Genomic DNA, 18,868 nt, shown 5'->3' with positions numbered 1-18,868 from the left:
TTTAAAATTGAACCACCTGAATATATATCAAAGGAGTAGCCCAATGGTTGAGGGGGTTCAAGATTTCGCTCAAGTGAGCATTGGGTCGCGGGATCGAGTCCAAGCAACAACATTTNTTGATAGAATTCCTGCCTCCGCCACTGATATCATGCATTACTTTTTTGGGGGACAATGAATATATTCATCAAACATAGTTGCTATACATGATACATAAGCCCTATTCTATATGAAGTATTTTTTTTGTTTCCCACTCGGTGTCTGGAGCCCACATTGGAGCTCCGGTTAAATTCGAATTGCCCATAGCAGGATCCATTCGGGGTGGAGCTCCCAACAAGATTTTTTCCGTACTCAGCTATATGAAGTATTTTTAATGAAGTAAAGTCCATAGCAAATTTGATGAATAATAATAACTCAAATTTCAAATCACTCACAAACTTAATATATGGATGTAGGAGCATCAACTTTAGAGAATCCTATTAGCTTATGTTCCAAGTTGTTTAGAACTACCACCATATTGTTGTGGTAAGATCCTTAACCAGATGGTTCGATTTGAGCCCTAAAAAAGAAATTGCCTCTAATAGATAACTTTTACATTTAAAATAAGACTTTTCAGCATAAATGCAGATTAGAGAAGTGGTTCAGAATTCAGAAGTATTCTAGTTTAGGGCAGGAAATTGTTTCAGGACACCTTAAGGGCAGTTTGGTCATTATACATTAGTTTTTAATTCTTTATCAGTTGAAAATGAAAAATGAAAATGAAAATTCAGTTGGTGGCATTACAGTAATTAAGTTGAATATGATGGTGAGTTTTTAAAAACATCAGATCGAAGTAGACGTACAAACAGACTTTTTTCCTCTGCTCAACAGCTAGCTTCTTCTATATACCACCCACCCCACTCCCACCGACATCTTCAGTACAGAAATGGCAATGCTTCAAAGGTTTCTTCTTCTTTGCATTTTCTTCATCTCAGCGTCTGCTGCTAAAGTTCAAAGTAAGGATTCTTCATTCTTCTTTTTATATTTTCCATTTTTTAATTAATGTTTCTTATGTGTGTTTTGCTACTTAAACTATCTTACTATTGGATCTAATTAAAGAATGAGTTTCAATTTTTGGTGTATAATTTATTGATTAAACTAAAATGTGCTGATTGCTGAGTAATTTCAGCATTGAAAGATTTTAAGTTCATGCAAATAGGATTTCAGTTATAATATATAAAGTGCATAGTTTCTGAGATTGATAGATCTACTTTACTAGACTTTGTTAAATGATATTATCTGGTTGTTCAATAGTGATCAATATTAAGTAGTAGTGTGCAAAGTTGTGCTTTGGCAATTTGGGATCCAAATTTGAGATTTTCCTTGAGAGGTATTGGGAAGGATTTGGAATATGTTATTTGTACAATTATGGGATTACTAAAGATATATCATACTAATAGAACATTGGTTTCTATGTAATTCTTGCCTTGTTAAGCTAGCTAATGGTATAGGAACATCTTGCATTTACGGCACTGACCAGAAACTATGTAGTCAACCTGCAAATTCTGATTTTGTTGGCATGTTGCATTTATAGCACTGACTAGAAACTATTTAGTCAATCTGCAAATTCTGATTTTGTGAATAGTTAGGGGAAGCTGCTCAAATGGGCTTTTCGGTCTTTGTAATTTGTGGTAACATGAGAAGATACCCGTAGAGATATGAAACCTAGCCACAAAAGTTATCTCATGTGAAGAGGATTGCCTAATTTCATATAAGGAGACCACTAGTCATTCTCCAACTAATGTGGACTCTAATCCATTCCAACAATATGACACCTGTGCCTAACTCAACCCCAAAATTAGCTCATGAGGGGAGGGTTGTCGAAGTTCATATAAGCAAACCATTAGTCTTTCCCTAACCAATGTGGAACTCTAACCCACTAATGGAAGGACAATGCTCAAGTTGCTTTAGTTTATGCCTTCGGATACTATGTTGGTGCCTAATTTTGTATCTTTGTCTTTTGCTTCTTATAACTCTCTTGATAATATGGTTGCTGTTGATAATCTTTCCATGAGTGTGCTAGAATCATAGTCACAATCTAAATGATGTATACTGACATGTGTCTCAAGCCTCTTGGGTTTAGATGTAATTTACCCTTGTCATTCCAAATGTGTATTCCTTCAAGCAGATAGCTTCTCGATCTTGATTCACTATTATTGCCTTTATGGTCAACCTCTAACATATTGGCTTAATAAACTACAGCCAAAGTAACTGATAATCCTGCTGATGAGCTGGTAGCTGCCGTTAATAGTAACAGAACTGCGAATAAATTATCCTCCTTATACAGTAACCCTGGCTTGGCATGCTTGGCTCTGCAATATATAAAAGCATACGGAGGTGATTGTAAAGTAGTTGGAGGGCCAGATGGAAAGAAACCTGCTGAATCTGAATTCGCCCAAGAATTTGCCCCTAACTGTGGTGTGCAGGCGTCATCGCTTGCTCAAATTACTGGAAGATTTCTCGCATGTCAATCCAAGTATGCCGAACCTTCTGAAGCATTCAATGATATTCTTATAAGAAATACCAAGAGTTTGGATATTCTCTATAGCAAGAATCACACTGAGGTTGGTGCTGCTGTGAGTGGCTCCGGTGGTGGTGGCCCCTATTTCTGGTGTGTACTCTTCAGCAATGGCAAACCAAAGAGTAGCTTTTCCACAGGGGGAGTAGAGCCTAAGATAAGTAGACCTGGATGCTTCAGTGGTTCTAATGACCAATGCAGTGGTGCTAATTCTTTGTCTCAAACCATATATCTTTGGACAATCACTGTAGGAGCTTCCGTTGTACTGCTTTATGCCTTAGGAGTATAAACCATCAAGGGATTTGTTTTTTGGCTTGATTGAACGGCCTCTTTTTCTGTTGGCAATGACTTCATTTTTTTGAATTATTATTTTGTGAGTGTTTTCGAGAACATTTCCTTGTTCTACTTATTGTAACTACCTCTGAATATAAATCTGTATGCTGTTCAAATGAGAATCAAATGCATAGTTTTACATAGTTCCAGGAACTAGGAAGGTAGGCATTCTGGGATTTATGGGCGTCTTGACCTGCTAAGGTAACCCGCCTTGCCCTACCCCTGATTAGAATTTTTCAAAAAAAGTCCCCCCCCCCCCCATTTATGTTATCTTTTCTTTTCTCCTCTTTATTTCTATGAGCCAAAGAAAATAAATCTTGAATAGAACTTATTATTGACTTAACTAACTAATTAAACTATGTACGAGTTACATATTTCTTCAGCTTGGAAGGTTAGAGGTCGCTGTCGATGACACCATCTCATTACCATGTGACCTTTAGGCTTCACTTCTAGTAAAATATATTTATTATGCAGATTGTTATTACTTAATATGTAATTTCAATAGATTTTCCCCGAAAACCTCGGGAAGGAAGTTACCTTTGCTTGGGAGAATCTTACCTGCTAAAGAGGGAATCCTGAATAGTTGCCCCAAAGCTGGTACTGAACACCGGGTAGAAAAATCAGGAAAAAGTTTGCACAAAACTTGAGTTTGGTGATAGAGATGTGGAAAAAGATATGATGAATGTGATTGCAAAGATACACTCCCCCAGGACATGATGTTGATTTGTAGTCCTGAGGAAAAATAATTGCTCAACAAAGTCAGTGGCTAGCATTTAGCCATTCAGATCTACTATTAGTCATTATACTGTGTAACAACTTATATGTCCATTTCCATCATGTTCTGACAATTTGCACAACTTGACACAATGGTCCCGATGGCTCTTGAGTCTTAATCAAATATCGGAAAGATATACACAATTGTTCCGTGTAAGCATGTTAGTAAATGCTCGTCCAATAACAATCAGGGGCGGAGCTGCATGGTCTAGAGGGGGTTCAATTGAAGCCCCTTCGTCAAAATATTTTGCTGTACATACAGGGATGAACAGAATTTCTGTATTGTATATACATTAGTTGTTGAATCACCTTTATACAATAGAAGGTTCTTGAATTTCTGGTTCCGCCATTGCTATCTTGGTTGAAGAATTGTTAATGTCAAAACATTGTCACTGATACATCTTTTCTCATTTGAATCATCTGTTTCAGCTATACTTCTCTCTATGAAGAAACCAGGCTCCTTTGGTTGAGGTAATGCCACTTCTTCATGGCTCAACATGAAAACCACGGATGACATTGTTGGTCTTTCATCTGTTAGTCGTTGAACACATAACAGTGCCACATGAACACATCTTAGGACTTGGGATTCCACAAACGATTCTTTTAAACAATCATCGATTAGTTCCAAAGCCTTCCCTTTATTCCATAATAACCAAGCCTATAGAAAAATCAAGTGTAGTTTTCAATGATATGTAGGAAATACAAATGTAGTATGAAATGACAAAAGCAAATGTCTGGATTTGTATCTTGCTTACATGTCCTATAAGACTATGATGGTGATCTGGATGATGAAATGTTCTGTTCTTTCTTCCGCTGACTATTTCTAGTAGAAGAACACCAAGACTGAAGACATCTGATTTCACTGAAAATTTCCCATCAACTGCGTATTCTGGAGACATATAGCCACTGCACAAAGACATATATAATGTTTAATATGGGTTAAATGATTTTATGGAAGTTGTAAAGATTTGACACATGCCTAACTCAACCCCAAAAGCTAGCTCATAAGGGGAAGATTGTCCAATTTCATATAAGCAAACCACCAACATGGACCAGGAGCCCCAACCGGGATTTACCTGCCTCTGATACCATGTAAGGATATGACACTTGAGTCTAACTCAACTCAAATCTAGTTTATGAGGGAGAATTGCCCAAGTCCATATAAACCAGTCAATTCCCCAACCAATGTGGAACTCTAACAGAGGAAAAGATGAAAGCATCAATGAGTTATCTAATTGAACTTACTATGTCCCTATTACTCGCTTTGTTCTTGCTTCGTTTTGGTCACCACCAATAATCCTAGCCAGTCCAAAGTCAGAAATTTTGGGATTCAATTCACTGTCCAGTAAAATGTTGCTGGTCTTTAGATCTCTGTGTATGATCCTTAATCTGGAGTCCTGGTGAAGATAAAGAATGCCCCTTGATATTCCCATTGCAATACGAAAACGATTTTCCCAGGGAAGTTGTTTCTTCCTGCATTCATCTGCAGAAACATCAGTTCATTTTGCATTAGCAGAACAATGCTGATATGATAAGATGAATCTTTTGATGAAATGAGTCAAGAGAATCGAACCAAAGATGAAGAAGTCCAAGCTATTGTTTGGCATATATTCATAAATTAGCATCCTTTCTTCTCCTTCAAGACAACAGCCTAGAAGCCTAACTAGATTTCTATGCTGAAGTTTGGAAATCAGAACAACTTCATTCTTCAACTCTTCAAAACCTTGTCCGGAATGTTTGGAGAGCTTCTTTACTGCTATTTCTGGTCCTGTTGATAGTTTTCCCTGTCACACAATCCACGCGAAGTCTAAGCCACAAGAGAATCATTCATATATTTGACTAAGATACAGAGAGAATATAATTCTAGTTACCCGATAAACAGATCCAAAACCACCCTCTCCAATGATATTAGCAGATGAGAAATTATTAGTTGCAGCAGAAACAGTCATCACATCAAACAAAGGTAATTCCATATCTTCCTTTCCTTCTCCTTCTCCTACTCCTGTAAAATTGAACTTTTTTTTGTAAAGATATTGAGCTGAATGAAATAACTTTACTTTCAACGCCACGGACAAATTTTCTAACCTCTTTCCCCTTTCTTTCTCTGCATAGCAAACCAAAATAGAAAACCAACAAGGATGATTGCTGAAACTGTTAATATAATTGCAATGACTGATATTCTTGTGTTTCCCATATAGCCTGAACCTGTGAAAAGTTCATTATGACTTGTGAAAACCTTCCGGTATGATTCTTATTTTTGAAATGGGGGTGGGGGTAGGGGAAGGCTAAATGGGAAATGGGAAAGGGGATTACAAGGTTGGGAACCCAACCCTCGTTAACAAGGTGAAAGTTCAGATTGTCAATCAATCAATTGAGTTACTAAGATTCCCTGTGGTATGATTCATCTTAGCATAAGGGGACTTACCTAATTCTGATGCAGCCATCCTTACATAGAGATCTTGATCAAGTTCAGCATATTCCCTGATATCAACGAGTTCATTAAACCAAAGTAAGCACCCACTCCCGCCATTTTTAACATCAAGATTGGAATATGCTGTACACGAACAGTTTTTCAGACACAGCATTTGGCATTCCTCTAGGCCAATGCTTTTGTCAAACCAGGAATGGCGTGTATCTGGCAATTTCACACTAGAATACTTTAGAAACCTGTCACTTGTCCCACATGTCAACGGAGTTCTTCGTACACACCCACTAGACCAATCTGCTGCATCCCATCCTTGTTGATTTTTAGGCTGAAATCCTCTCAAACAATCACATGGAGGTGAGTCATTGATGTTGCACCGCGCAAATTGACCACACAAGGCATAACGATCACAATTATCCATCTGTCCAGTGGAGTAAAGGAACCAGTTCTGGTTCCGTTCGATCCACAAGAGTCGTTGAAGCAGGCCTGCTGGATTCAAGACCAACCTGGTAGGAAGAGAAGTATTGATAAGCTCATATTTATAGTAGATCTCCTTGTCATTGTTCACAAACTCAAATGTATAATAAGGATTTGGTTTCAAATTTGGTCCTCCAACAAATAAATGTCCATTCCATATTCCTGAGCTAAACTTTATTGCAGGGCCTTCCCACACAAAGAATTGAGGATAACCACTGGTGTCGAGGCGATCCAAATATTCTCCTGGAGAAGGATCATCACTGCTCTTCCACGACGACATAGTCCAATACTTGCCCGTGACCAAGTTAAGGCCTAATTTCATGCCAGGTAACAAAGTACTGTCTGGATAATCAAAACTCTGCCAAGCATAGTCTTTTTGATTTACCAAACTGTCATCTTTTAAGACAAGATTTCCAGTGTCCAAAAGCTGAGCCACTGGATTCATCAAACGTTTTGATGAATTTGATGACCAAATCACATCTTGGTTTCCATTGAGTAGTACAATCCCTTTGCTACTGGCTGTTAATATGCCAGAAGTGTCATTCAGTGGGTTCACTCTATTGGCAACCCACACTACTTCTCTGCCTTTAGGTAAATTGTTGTACCATATACCGATATACCGATTCTTGGAATTTCCAGGGCTGAAAAATCCAAGCTCAAAGTTTCCACCAGCTGAAACTATGGTATGTCCATCTTTGATGGGGTTATCGTTCGATATAGTGTCTAAAGCAGTGGAAAATATGAATAGAAATGACACTATATTAGAGGAACAGAAATAGAAAAAGATAAAGCGTTTCATGGAAATTGTTTAGCCCTTTGGGAATATTTGGGAAAATGTGAAAAATCAAACCAAAAGAAGAACATTTCTGTTATAAGATGACATTTCTCTCTAAACAACAAATATTTGACTTGTCGTTTTCGTCTCTTTTAACCTCAGAAACCAAACAGAAACTTTGAACTTTGTATTAGAAACAGATTTTGAATACTTCAATCTTATTCAATTGACTAGATGGGGCTACCTATGCTACAGGACTGTGGCGGGCTCCAACTAATTGGCAATTATAGGCTCCAAAATTAAACATAAGAAGAATCCAAAAAAGTGTGCATTTTTTTTGGATTAATTCATTTGTTTGAGGATATATTAGTGATGTCACACACAACTACTTTCATTTGATTAAGGCATCCTACTCGAGTCATTCATTTCTTTACTTACTGTTATAAGTGGATGACTACAATAGATATGTATGGTAAAAAAGGGCAATACATGATGTAGGAGTTAGGCACACGTCACGTGTCTGATTGATAAAGCGGAAAGAGATAGAAAGGAAGATTTATTATTTACCGAGTTTTAGATCATGCACCACTTGCCCTCCTGTATAAAGAAGCAATTTGTCTCATCTGCATCATTCATTTGCAGTGAAAATTGACCTGGTCTTTGGTAGTTGAGTAATTATTAAAAATGGATGTATTTTCTGTACACTGCCCTAAAATAAAGGGGATTCACCCTCTATATTTGGGCAGAACTAGAAGGGTAATTAAAAAACTAAAGCTGTTGGTACTCATTATGTTTGGCTGCCTGCAGAATTGAATTGTTTTCTTGTTGAAAGTTTTCAAAATAATTATGTTTCTCCTGAAGTTGTGTCACTTTCATCCCTTTAATGTTTGATACTCCATCTGTCCCAATTTATGTGACACATTTCAAATTTCGAAATTCAAACAAGTCTATCTTTGATCGTAATTTTTTCATATATCTTTTAATTATTTTGAATTATCAATTATTGAGACTTATAGTACTTTTTATGTAGTTTACAAATATATAAATTTCATTTTAAAAAAATTGAAGATTCCATGAGCAAATTCTCGATCAAACTTTAACTGTTTGACTCTCGAAAAGCGAAATGTGTCACATAAATTGGGACAGAGGGAGTATTTGATTTAGAAATTTATCACAAAAAACTGCAGTCTCATTAACATTCTATAAGAAATCGACAAGGGAACAAGAACTACATAAATTATGGCATAATACAGTGTTTTTATGCCCTCCAAAATGGTGGTGTACAAATAGACTCTTAAACTTGTATAAGTAGACTCATACATCCTACTTGACATTCTATGTGCCAATTCGCGTCCTTTGTAATTTAGGGCACGTGTTTACTTGTTCAACTTTATACAAGTTTAAGTGTCTACTTGTGCACACTCAAAGTTGGAGGAAATAGATGCTGGTTGAAGCCAAATTTAATGGTACATTTATGTATTATACCTAAATTATGTCTTGGTTAGGAAGAAAAAAAGATAATACCTTTAAATAAAAATTTGCATGATAAAGTTAAAGCAAGACAAACAAGTGTCGTAGAATCTATTACTCCATTTATCCAATAATATGTGTTCACTATTGACTGTCACACCCCTTAGAAATAATATAATATTATTCTTTGACTTTATTAAATTTAATACTTTGAAAAATGTATGAGATGATAAATAATATTTAATAACAAGAGTAAAATAGACACAAAAGGTAAATTAATCTTGATTTTCTAAATTGAACAAATATTATTAGATAACTATTTTTAATATAGTGAACAATTATTATTGGACGGAGGGAGCATAAAAAGTCAAAAGCCTTAAAGTGTTAAATGCTTTTCGTGTCATTTATGACAAGTTGCATGGTCCATTATTATAAATTGACCTCAAATGGCCAAACATGGTATCTAAGGTCCACAAAAAATATTTATATGTATTTAATATTACATCAAATCAATAGATAAGGTTCATCAATATAACGAGCCAACAAATACTTGATATGTATTGAATTAGTTGAATTTGGTATAAACATCCAATGACCGATGGCAGCACGTTGCAAGCGTAGCCACAGGCAGGGGCGGAGCCAACTCAGGGGTTCATCCGAATCCTCTTTGGCGGAAAAAATTACTATTCATACATGGTTAAAATTATTTTTTATGTATATACAATAGATGTCGAACCCCCTTCAGTTAGTTCGTATGTTTACTTCTTCAGATTTTAAACCCCTTTCTTAAAAATCCTAGCTCCGCCACTGGCCATAGGTACTGCTACAAAGTGTGTTGCAAACAAGTGAACTAATTGTTCACTACCTGGGATCTAATATTGTGATTGGGTTGTCACTCACTGTAACATTTGCATTTTGGTTTAAAGAGAATTCCTCTTCATTCGAATTTCTTTCTATGTAAAAACCTGGCTGTTTTGCCTGTGGTAATACACCTTCATTGTTTAGCATGACAACAACAGACGACATACTTGGACGATCTTCAGGACATTGTTGGACACATAATAGACCAACACAGATTGATCGTACCACCTCAGATCTTGAACAAGAATCACTTAGGCGTTCATCAAGTAGTTCCATCGACCTACCTTCTTTATAGATTTTCCATGCCTGTACATTTTACAAGCTTATTAGTATGGCAAGCTAGCTTAGTTTTGTAACATATTTGTTACAAGTAGATAAATAAGTTCGGATAGATATACAAAAAATGAAAATTGTTACATGTCTGAGTAGGTTGAGGTAATGATCTGGATGAGAGAATCGTCTATTGCTTTTCCCACTCACAATTTCAAGTACTAAGATACCAAAACTAAATACATCCGATTTTACTGAGTATAGCCCATGCAATGCATATTCTGGTGAGAGGTACCCGCTGCAAATAAAACGTACACAAAAATAAAATTTGAGTTGCTAGCTAATGCTGGAAAACATAACTTAACTATCTCAAGATTCTTTCTTAGGTAGGAAAAATGCTACCAAGTATAGGAGGTTCTTAGTTCTTACTATGTTCCAATAACTCGGTTTGTCTGGGCTCCAATGTCATCCTCTTCACATATCTTTGCCAAGCCGAAGTCTGATATCTTTGGGTTCATGTCCCTGTCTAGCAGAATGTTGTTAGCTTTCAGGTCTCTGTGAATTATTCTCAATTGTGAATCTTGATGCAGATACATAACTCCCTGAGCTATACTGTTGATAATGTGAAATCGCTTAGGCCAGTCTAGTACCTTGCTTTGTGTGTCATCTGCCAAAGTTTTGTTAGCTCATTAACAGACTATTGGGAATAAGATTACCGAAGTACTACTATAGACATCAGTTCACCGTGACACAATTAGTATATAATTTGCACATTATTGGATGGAGAGTAGTACCAAATATGAATGAATCAAGACTCCCGTTATGCAAGTACTCATAGATCAATATTTTTTCTTCATCTTCAATGCAGCAGCCAAGAATCTTCACCAGATTCCTATGCTGAAGTTTAGCAATATATATAACTTCGTTCTTGAACTCATTTTCTCCTTGTGTGGAAGTTCTAGACAACCGCTTGACAGCTATTTCCTGTCCTTCAAGTATGCCCTAAACATCACAATCTCCACATGTTAACATTTTCTTTACCTATCTTGATGAGAAAGTACACAAATCTAAAGATGAAGCTTTACTCTGAAGGACCGGAAAGTTTTTTGTCTGTCATCTATACTATGCATGATTATCTTTTGGGAATAAATCGGTGTATTTCTTAAACAGGCATAAAGTGTTGATACCTTGTAAACAGGTCCAAAGCCCCCTTCTCCAATCTTTCTGTCTATTGAAAAGTTATTGGTTGCCTTTGCTATGGTTGATAAATCAAACAATGGTATTTCAAATTCTTCAGCGCAATTGCCACGGTTAAAATCCATCTTATAGTTGCCACTTTGTTCCAACTTTCCTGTCAACAGCAAATAAAGTGAATTCATTTAAATTGTGAATACTAGATATGGAAGTTGATTAGATGTAAGGACAAAAAGGGACTTATCCAGCTTACCTTTCGTTTTGAGCTCTAAATCCTTTTCCCTTATTCTATGGTAGATCAACAGGCTAAGGATTACAAAAATTACACCAACTGATGATGCCAGAATACAGGTAGGTGATTTTCCTAACTTTCCATTCAATTTCTCCAGCTTATCATCTGCAAGTAACCCTTCCAACAAAGATAAATGTAGTACTAAGTTTCACTATCGATATCTCTGTGGGAAGTTGATTATGCTACTGATTATGTTATGTAGGTTCTGCAAACACTAAAGAGCAACAAGCAAACCTGATTCAGAAGCAGCTACTTTTACGTAGATATCAAGTCCTCCTTTGGGTACCTGCCGAATGTCAAGCAGATCCTTGAACCACAATAAGCATCCACTTCCTCCATTGTGTATGTCAGCATTTGAGTAAGCCATACAAGAGCAATTTTTAGAGCAGATGTTCTTGCATTCTTCTAGTGTCATAGTCACATTGGACCAGCAATTCCGTGTATCTGGAAGTTTAATTTGTGAATACTTCAAAAATACGTCTCCTTGAAGGCAATTTAGTTCAGTTCTCCGAACACAACCACCTGACCAGTCTGCCTTGTTCCAATCTTTGCTATTGTTTGGCACAAATTTGTTCAAACATCCACAAAGTACTGGAAAATCATTGTTGTTGCAGTTACCATATGAGCCACATAACTTATACGTATCACAGTTATCTCCAGGTATTACGAGGTAAGGAACCCAACCCTGTTCTCCATCACTCCAAGTCAAAAGTTGTGCTACACCATTTTGGTTTAGTATGAATGTCGCGATAACTGAAGATGTGAGGTTATATCCAAAGTACACCTCTGTCTTACTTGAGAATATTCCATATCTGTAGAAAGTACTGTCTCTTGAGTTTCTTGCCCCACCAAAACGAAGACCGTTCCACACTCCAGAGCGATATATCACATTTGATCCCTTCTTCAGGATGTTCTGTGGATATCCTGAAGGATCACAGTGATATGAATAATCACCAGGAGTTGGATCATCTTCATTCTTCCAAGACGATAAATACACCTCTCGTCCTGTTACAAAGTTCCAACCGAGCTTCATGCCTGGTAAAAGTGTATTAGTTGGGTGATCAAAACTCTGCCACAGGAAATTTCCATCACTAACACCATGACCAGATTGTTTCACAACAAGATTCCCGGAATCCAACAACTGTGCAACCGGATTCTGCACAGATCTCGATGTATTAGCTGACCATACAACATTATTAGTGTCATTGAGAAGGACAAGAATTCCTGGCTCAATGACCTTCAATATACCATTTCTACTCCTCAGAGGAGCTTCTCTATTGGCAACCCACACCGCGGTCCTAACAGATATGTTCTTGTACCACATACCCACGTAGCGATTTTTGGATTTACCTGGACTGAAAAATCCCATTTCGAACGTTCTGGAACGTGAGAAACAATAAAATTGTCATCGCCATCTTTGAGAAATGTGTCGTAGTTATTGTATCTAAAGCTCCAAAATATTGGTGCATTGAAGACAAGAACATGAACATGAACATGAATATGTAAGTAATATTCATGTTTGTGAATTATTTGATTGTGTTTTAACTGCCTTTCTTGCTTGATTCGTCTTTCATCTCAGTGTCTTATCCGGATTGAATGTTAAGCTTAAGTAATAGTAGCATGGTTATGAGTTGTGGTGGGACATTACTGATGAAAAAACAAGATTCTTTCTTTAGAATAAGTCAAGCGTGTTCCATCCCGTCTTGAACGATTTCTTCTTTAGCCGTGTGTATCCGTGGCCCTCTGTTTACGTAGGACAGTATCTTTGACACGCCTCGAGTTTTAAAGATTTTTCATAAATTTTGTTATCAATATCTAAATAAAAGCTATTGAGTGCTCACGACATAATTAATACTCTACCTCTACCCTCTACAATGCATTTTTTTTGGCATAATATATAAATGTGTCATTTAACTTGTCTCATATGACATGTATGTCATCCAATTTTGGATGTGCGTGCACAAGTAGATATTTAAATTTGTATAGAATTGAACAAGTATACACAGGGGTCCTTCTTGGAGTCCTACGTGGCAATTCATGCCCTATACGACATCTTATGTGGCGTCATATGTGTATTATGCCATATATGACGTGTGTATTTATTTGTTCAATTTTATACAAATTTAAATATCTACTTGAGCACACCCAAAGTTAAAGATCATAAATGCAAGCTACAACTAAATTAAAAAACATATTTATGTATTACTCCCTCCGTTTAAAAAAGATCATGACCTCATTTCCTTTTTAGTTTGTTTAAAAAAGAATGACCTCTTTCTTTTTTGAATAACATTTTAATTTCAGTTTTCCACGTGACATGTTTAAGGTCACAAGATTAAAAGACAATTTTGTACATTTGACATAAAAATGTATCTGGAATAGTTTAAAAATATTTGAAATACTTTATTACTAAATTTATTGTAAGTGACTACCAAAATCAATTCTCTCGAGGAATTAAGACCAAACTAAAAGAAATGTGTTGCATAATATTTTCATCAAGACAAATAAATAAAAAAATAAAATAAAACTGGTGTTAAACTCATTTCTTCGTTAAACCTCTATTCACGTGTATTGTACATTCTGTCATTTGGTGAAAATGAATTGTAAAATGTGACATGGCAAGGTTAGAAGTTGACGTTTAGTAAAATGTTAGGGACCCAAATCTTAAATAATCTTATTATCGTAATCTTTTGTTAAAGGCATCTTGATCAGTGATTAATTAATTAACTAGAGATAATCAAACCATTTTAACAAACTAATTTTAATTTCATAATAAGATTAAGATATAATTAATTGTTTATTTTCACCTGTATTCTTATTTCTTCATCATAATTATGGAGAGATATTAATATGGTGTAAAAAAAGTATTTAATAGAAAGAAATATAATAAATAAAAATAATTTAGTTAAATTACGGTCAAGTAATATATATATATATNAACAATAAAATTGTCATCGCCATCTTTGAGAAATGTGTCGTAGTTATTGTATCTAAAGCTCCAAAATATTGGTGCATTGAAGACAAGAACATGAACATGAACATGAATATGTAAGTAATATTCATTTTTTGTGAATTATTTGATTGTGTTTTACTAAGCTTAAGTAATAGTAGCATGGTTATGAGTTGTGGTGGGACATTACTGATGAAAAAACAAGATTCTTTCTTTAGATCAATAGTCAAGCGTGTTCTATCCCGTCTTGAACGATTTCTTCTTTAGCTGTGTGTATCCGTGGCCCTTTGTTTACGTAGGACAGTATCTTTGACACGCCTCGAGTTTTAAAGATTTTTCATAAATTTCGTTATCAATATCTAAATAAAAGCTATTGACTGCTCACAACATAATTAATACTCTACCTCTACCCTCTACAATGAATTTTTTTTGGCATAATATATAAATGTGTCATTTAACTTGTCTCATATGACATATATGTCATCCAATTTTGGATGTGCACAAGTAAATACTTAAATTTATATAGAATTGAACAAGTATACACAGGGGTCCTTCTTGGAGTCCTACATGGCAATTCATGCCCTATACGACATCTTATGTGGCGTCATATGTGTATTATGCCACATATGACGTATGTATTTATTTGTTCAATTTTATACAAATTTAAATATCTACTTGAGCACACCCAAAGTTAAAGAACATAAATGGAAGCTACAGCTAAATTAAAAAACATATTTATGTATTACTCCCTCCGTTTAAAAAAGAGATCATGACCTCATTTCTTTTTTAGTTTGTTTAAAAAAGAATGACCTCTTTCTTTTTTGGGTAACATTTTAATTTCAATTTTCCACGTGGCATGTTTAAAGCCACAAGATTAAAAGACAATTTTGTACATTTGACATAACTTTAATTTAACACCACAAAATTCAAAAGTCTTATTTATTTTCTTAAATTCTGTGCCAAGTCAAATTAGGTAACAAAGGGAGTACGTATTTTTTTCAATGTTAGCAAGCCATGTCATCAATTATATTGTATTAAAATCAGGTTGTGTGGAGGACCGTTAATAGTAAGGGTAGATGTGGTCCCAAAATTAGGCTCGGAAATAAAAATGTATCTGGAATAGTTTTAAAATATTTGAAATACTTTATTACTAAATTTCTTGTAAGTGACTAACAAAATCAATTCTCTCGAGGAATTAAGACCAAACTAAAAGAAATGTGTTGCATACTATTTTCATCAAGACAAATAAATAAAAATAAAAAATAAAACTGGTGTTAAACTCATTTCTTCGTTAAACCTTTATTCACGTCTATTGTACACTCTGTCATTTGGTGAAAATGAATTGTAAAATGTGACATGGCAAGGTTATAAGTTGACGCTTACTAAAATGTAAGGGACCCAAATCTTAAATAATCTTATTATCGTAATGTTTTGTTAAAGGCATCTTGATCAGTGATTAATTAATTAACTAGAGATAATCAAACCATTTTAACAAACTAATTTTAATTTCATAATAAGATTAAGATATAATTAATTGTTTATTTTCACCTGTATTCTTATTTCTTCATCATAATTATGGAGAGATATTAATATGGTGTAAAAAAAGTATTTAATAGAAAGAAATATAATAAATAAAAATAATTTAGTTAAATTACGGTCAAGTAATATATATATATATTTATTTATTTTTTATTTTTTTTTTATTTTTTTTAAAGTGTGCAAAACAAAACATCACAAATAAAATAGAGTATGTCCAATCAAATAAGTACCTTTAGGCATTAAATTAAAATGGAGGGTATAAAAACTTCCCATTTGTCTACTTCCAAAATGTTTAACATAATACTATCAGTTATATATACAGAGTATTCTTCGTTTCAATTTATTTGTCTAATTTCTTTTAGTGCATTTCAAAAAGAATGTTTTTAATCATATTTTGTCAATTCTTTAATTTCAACTTTCAACTTGACATGCTAAAAGATTACAACATTCAAAAATGTTAATTACTTTATTAAACTTGGTGCGTAAATCAAAATCAGACAAACAAATTGAAACGGAATGATTCCATTCTTTGGCAGCAAATCTGCCACGCCATTTTGCTGTCTAAACGGATTGACCAGCGAAAAATGAAGTCTTGGTCATCTCTGAGACAATCTTACTGGAAAGAATACCACAAGAGATGGAATATGTTAAATTCTTTTTAACAATTTTGAAGAAGAATGCAATGCAACAAAAGGTAAATATAACTATCATGGATATAACAATATTTCAATTTATTCTACTTCTCTTGTATTTTGTGTTTCTTCAAAATGTTAGTGGTCAAGGAGATACCATAACTACAACTCAATTCATTAAACATGGTGATACTATTGTTTCGTCTCGTGGAACGTTCGAGTTAGGATTCTTCAGTCCTGGAGATACTTCTACAAATCACTATGTTGGAATATGGTACAAGAAAACCTCTGCTACTACTCCTGTTTGGGTTGCCAATAGACTAGCTCCTGTCACTAACAAATATGGGGTGTTGAAAGTCATTCAGCCAGGTCTGATTGTACTTCTGAATGATACTAATGCAACTGTTTGGTCCACAAATTCATCGAAATCTGTGCAGAATCCTGTTGCTCAGTTGTTGGACACAGGGAATTTTGTGGTGAGGGATGCTAATGATCCGAATCCAGAGAATTTCCTCTGGCAAAGTTTTGATTATCCTAGTAATACGTTGTTGGAAGGTATGAAACTTGGGACGGACTTGGTGACTGGATTAGAAAGGTATCTTACTTCTTGGAGAAGTAGTGATGATCCTGCTCCGGGGGATTATACTTATCATTGTGATCCTACGGGTTATCCACAAAACCTTATGCGAAAAGGGGCTAATGTGACATTTAGAGCAGGGCCGTGGAATGGTATCAGGTGGAGTGGTGCACCAAATCTGGTGAACAACTCTATCATTTCTTTCGGTGTGGTTATGAATAGTAGGGAAATTTACTACAAGTATGAGATGGTGAACAAATCCGTAATTTCAACATTTGTTTTAGAGCCTTATGGGAAAGCTATGCGTATCATTTGGATTGGAAAAGTTCAGGGATGGGTAAATTACCACTCTGCAGTTGTGGATGACTGTGACACCTACAAATTATGTGGTGCATATGGGACTTGCAACATTTTGAGTGATCCTTTTTGTCAATGTTTAGATAAATTCAAGCCAAAACATCCTGATGATTGGAAAAGATCTGACTGGTCTAGTGGTTGTGTCCGGAAGATCCCACTGAATTGCACAGGAGATGGATTTATTAAGTATTCTGGTGTTAAACTGCCTGATACGTGAAATTCTTGGTTCAATGAGACAATGACACTAGATGAATGCAGGGTAGTTTGCTTGAGAAATTGTTCGTGTATGGGTTATACTAATCTGGATATACGGCTGGTTGACATCAGACAGCTACCTGCATCAGGACAGGATATCTACATTAGGATGTCTGCTTCAGACATAGGTAATTAATAATTAATATGCGAGTTCATAAATCATAACCATGTCAATTGTACTTCAATGAAAGAAAGTCAACTCATATGAGGGACAAAGGTAATCCAAGTCTACATTATGGGAATAAGACTTCAAGGACCGTCCTGTTTTCCTCGACATAAATACAACAAATATAAAAAGAAAAAAAACTTCTAGCATTACTAGAAACAACTATTGATAATATTTCGATGGGAAATGTTGCAGGTTCTGCCGGATCAAAAGGAAAGATAGCTGTCATACTTGCAATAGCTTTGCCACTATTGATTGCATTGATTCTGCTCGGTTTAGGTGTAGGCCTGATTCTTTGTAAACGAAAAAGGAGAGAGGATCCAGTGCTTACAACAACAGGTAAGTGGAAGTACCAATTCTATCTATCGTAAAACTGGAAGCACCTAGTGGTCATTAGTTCTGTATACCACTAGTATTTCTTTTTGAGCTCCTTATTTGAGCAAGGTCTACTTGTATGTTCAAATTGCAGGGAGATTAGGTGGTCACAGCAACAAGAATGATAACAGTAATCAAATTCACCAGGAAAATTTTGAGCTTCCACTTTTTGACTTATTAACGTTAACCATGTTTTATTTAAAAATATAAAGAAAGGGAAAATGACTGTTTTCGAAAAACCGATTAAACTTATGGTTTAAGAGAAATCGGGTTTCCAAAAGAACAGAGTCGCCACTTAATTTTTTGGTAAAAATCAAGAAAAATCTTAAGGTTTTTCAAAAGATTTAAACAGATAAAATCAATTGAAAAAGGGTTCAAGTTCAAATGTACATTCCGAGAAGGTGTTAGGCCCTCGGAATGCCCGCTAACTCGCGGTTGACCGGCGATTTGACTAAAAGTGATTTTGACTAACTTTGAAATTTCAACCAAGTAAAAGAACTCCTAATGACTTTGACTAATTTTAAAATTTTAACTAAATAAAAGAACTCAATTTATTTTAACTAATTTTATTGAGATTCTAACCAAGTAAAAAAAA

At 35.2% G+C, this 18,868-nt stretch overlaps 4 protein-coding genes and 1 pseudogene across 4 annotated transcripts in view; 2 read left to right on the top strand and 3 right to left on the bottom strand.

The window, feature by feature from the left end:
- LOC125876977 (G-type lectin S-receptor-like serine/threonine-protein kinase At4g27290) overlaps nt 1-18,868 on the bottom strand; it is a 59,608-nt gene that overhangs the window by 23,925 nt on the left and 16,815 nt on the right. The gene's annotated exons all lie outside the window — the stretch shown is intronic.
- LOC125876982 (uncharacterized) lies at nt 833-3,040 on the top strand. The gene is made up of 2 exons (XM_049558279.1): nt 833-992; nt 2,239-3,040. The coding sequence occupies exons 1-2, from the start codon at nt 923-925 to the stop codon at nt 2,841-2,843; spliced, it is 675 nt and encodes a 224-aa protein (XP_049414236.1). The 5' UTR covers nt 833-922; the 3' UTR covers nt 2,844-3,040.
- LOC125876978 (G-type lectin S-receptor-like serine/threonine-protein kinase At4g27290) lies at nt 3,552-7,483 on the bottom strand. The gene is made up of 7 exons (XM_049558274.1): nt 6,087-7,483; nt 5,747-5,866; nt 5,533-5,663; nt 5,235-5,445; nt 4,907-5,144; nt 4,417-4,567; nt 3,552-4,319 (listed from the first exon to the last, which is right to left on the bottom strand). Exons 1-7 carry the CDS (start codon nt 7,360-7,362, stop codon nt 4,014-4,016), a joined length of 2,433 nt encoding a protein of 810 aa, XP_049414231.1. The 5' UTR covers nt 7,363-7,483; the 3' UTR covers nt 3,552-4,013.
- LOC125876981 (G-type lectin S-receptor-like serine/threonine-protein kinase At1g11410) lies at nt 9,625-12,999 on the bottom strand. The gene is made up of 6 exons (XM_049558278.1): nt 12,972-12,999; nt 11,127-11,230; nt 10,734-10,941; nt 10,369-10,606; nt 10,155-10,237; nt 9,625-9,860 (listed from the first exon to the last, which is right to left on the bottom strand). Exons 1-6 carry the CDS (start codon nt 12,997-12,999, stop codon nt 9,670-9,672), a joined length of 852 nt encoding a protein of 283 aa, XP_049414235.1. The 3' UTR covers nt 9,625-9,669.
- The window catches only part of LOC125876974 (G-type lectin S-receptor-like serine/threonine-protein kinase At4g27290), an 8,210-nt pseudogene continuing 5,892 nt past the window's right edge, over nt 16,551-18,868 (top strand).

This window comes from Solanum stenotomum, chromosome 9 (assembly GCF_019186545.1).
Source record: "Solanum stenotomum isolate F172 chromosome 9, ASM1918654v1, whole genome shotgun sequence".
Lineage (NCBI taxonomy): Eukaryota > Viridiplantae > Streptophyta > Magnoliopsida > Solanales > Solanaceae > Solanum > Solanum stenotomum.
Note: the sequence above shows the minus strand (reverse complement) of the source record. Positions and strands in the feature narration are given on the sequence as shown.

Coding starts and splice junctions, on each gene's coding strand:
- LOC125876982 (XM_049558279.1), top strand. CDS start 923: ATGGCAATGCTTCAAAGGTTTCTTCTTCTTTGCATTTTCTTCATCTCA. Junction 993..2,238: donor GTCTGCTGCTAAAGTTCAAA/GTAAGGATTCTT, acceptor AATAAACTACAG/CCAAAGTAACTGATAATCCT.
- LOC125876978 (XM_049558274.1), bottom strand. CDS start 7,362: ATGAAACGCTTTATCTTTTTCTATTTCTGTTCCTCTAATATAGTGTCA. Junction 5,145..5,234: donor CTTGGACTTCTTCATCTTTG/GTTCGATTCTCT, acceptor ATGTTTCTGCAG/ATGAATGCAGGAAGAAACAA. Junction 4,320..4,416: donor ATCATAGTCTTATAGGACAT/GTAAGCAAGATA, acceptor ATTTTTCTATAG/GCTTGGTTATTATGGAATAA.
- LOC125876981 (XM_049558278.1), bottom strand. CDS start 12,999: ATGAAAGACGAATCAAGCAAGAAAGGCA. Junction 10,942..11,126: donor GCTTTGGACCTGTTTACAAG/GTATCAACACTT, acceptor TGTGATGTTTAG/GGCATACTTGAAGGACAGGA. Junction 9,861..10,154: donor TTTTGGTATCTTAGTACTTG/AAATTGTGAGTG, acceptor TATTATGTGTCC/AACAATGTCCTGAAGATCGT.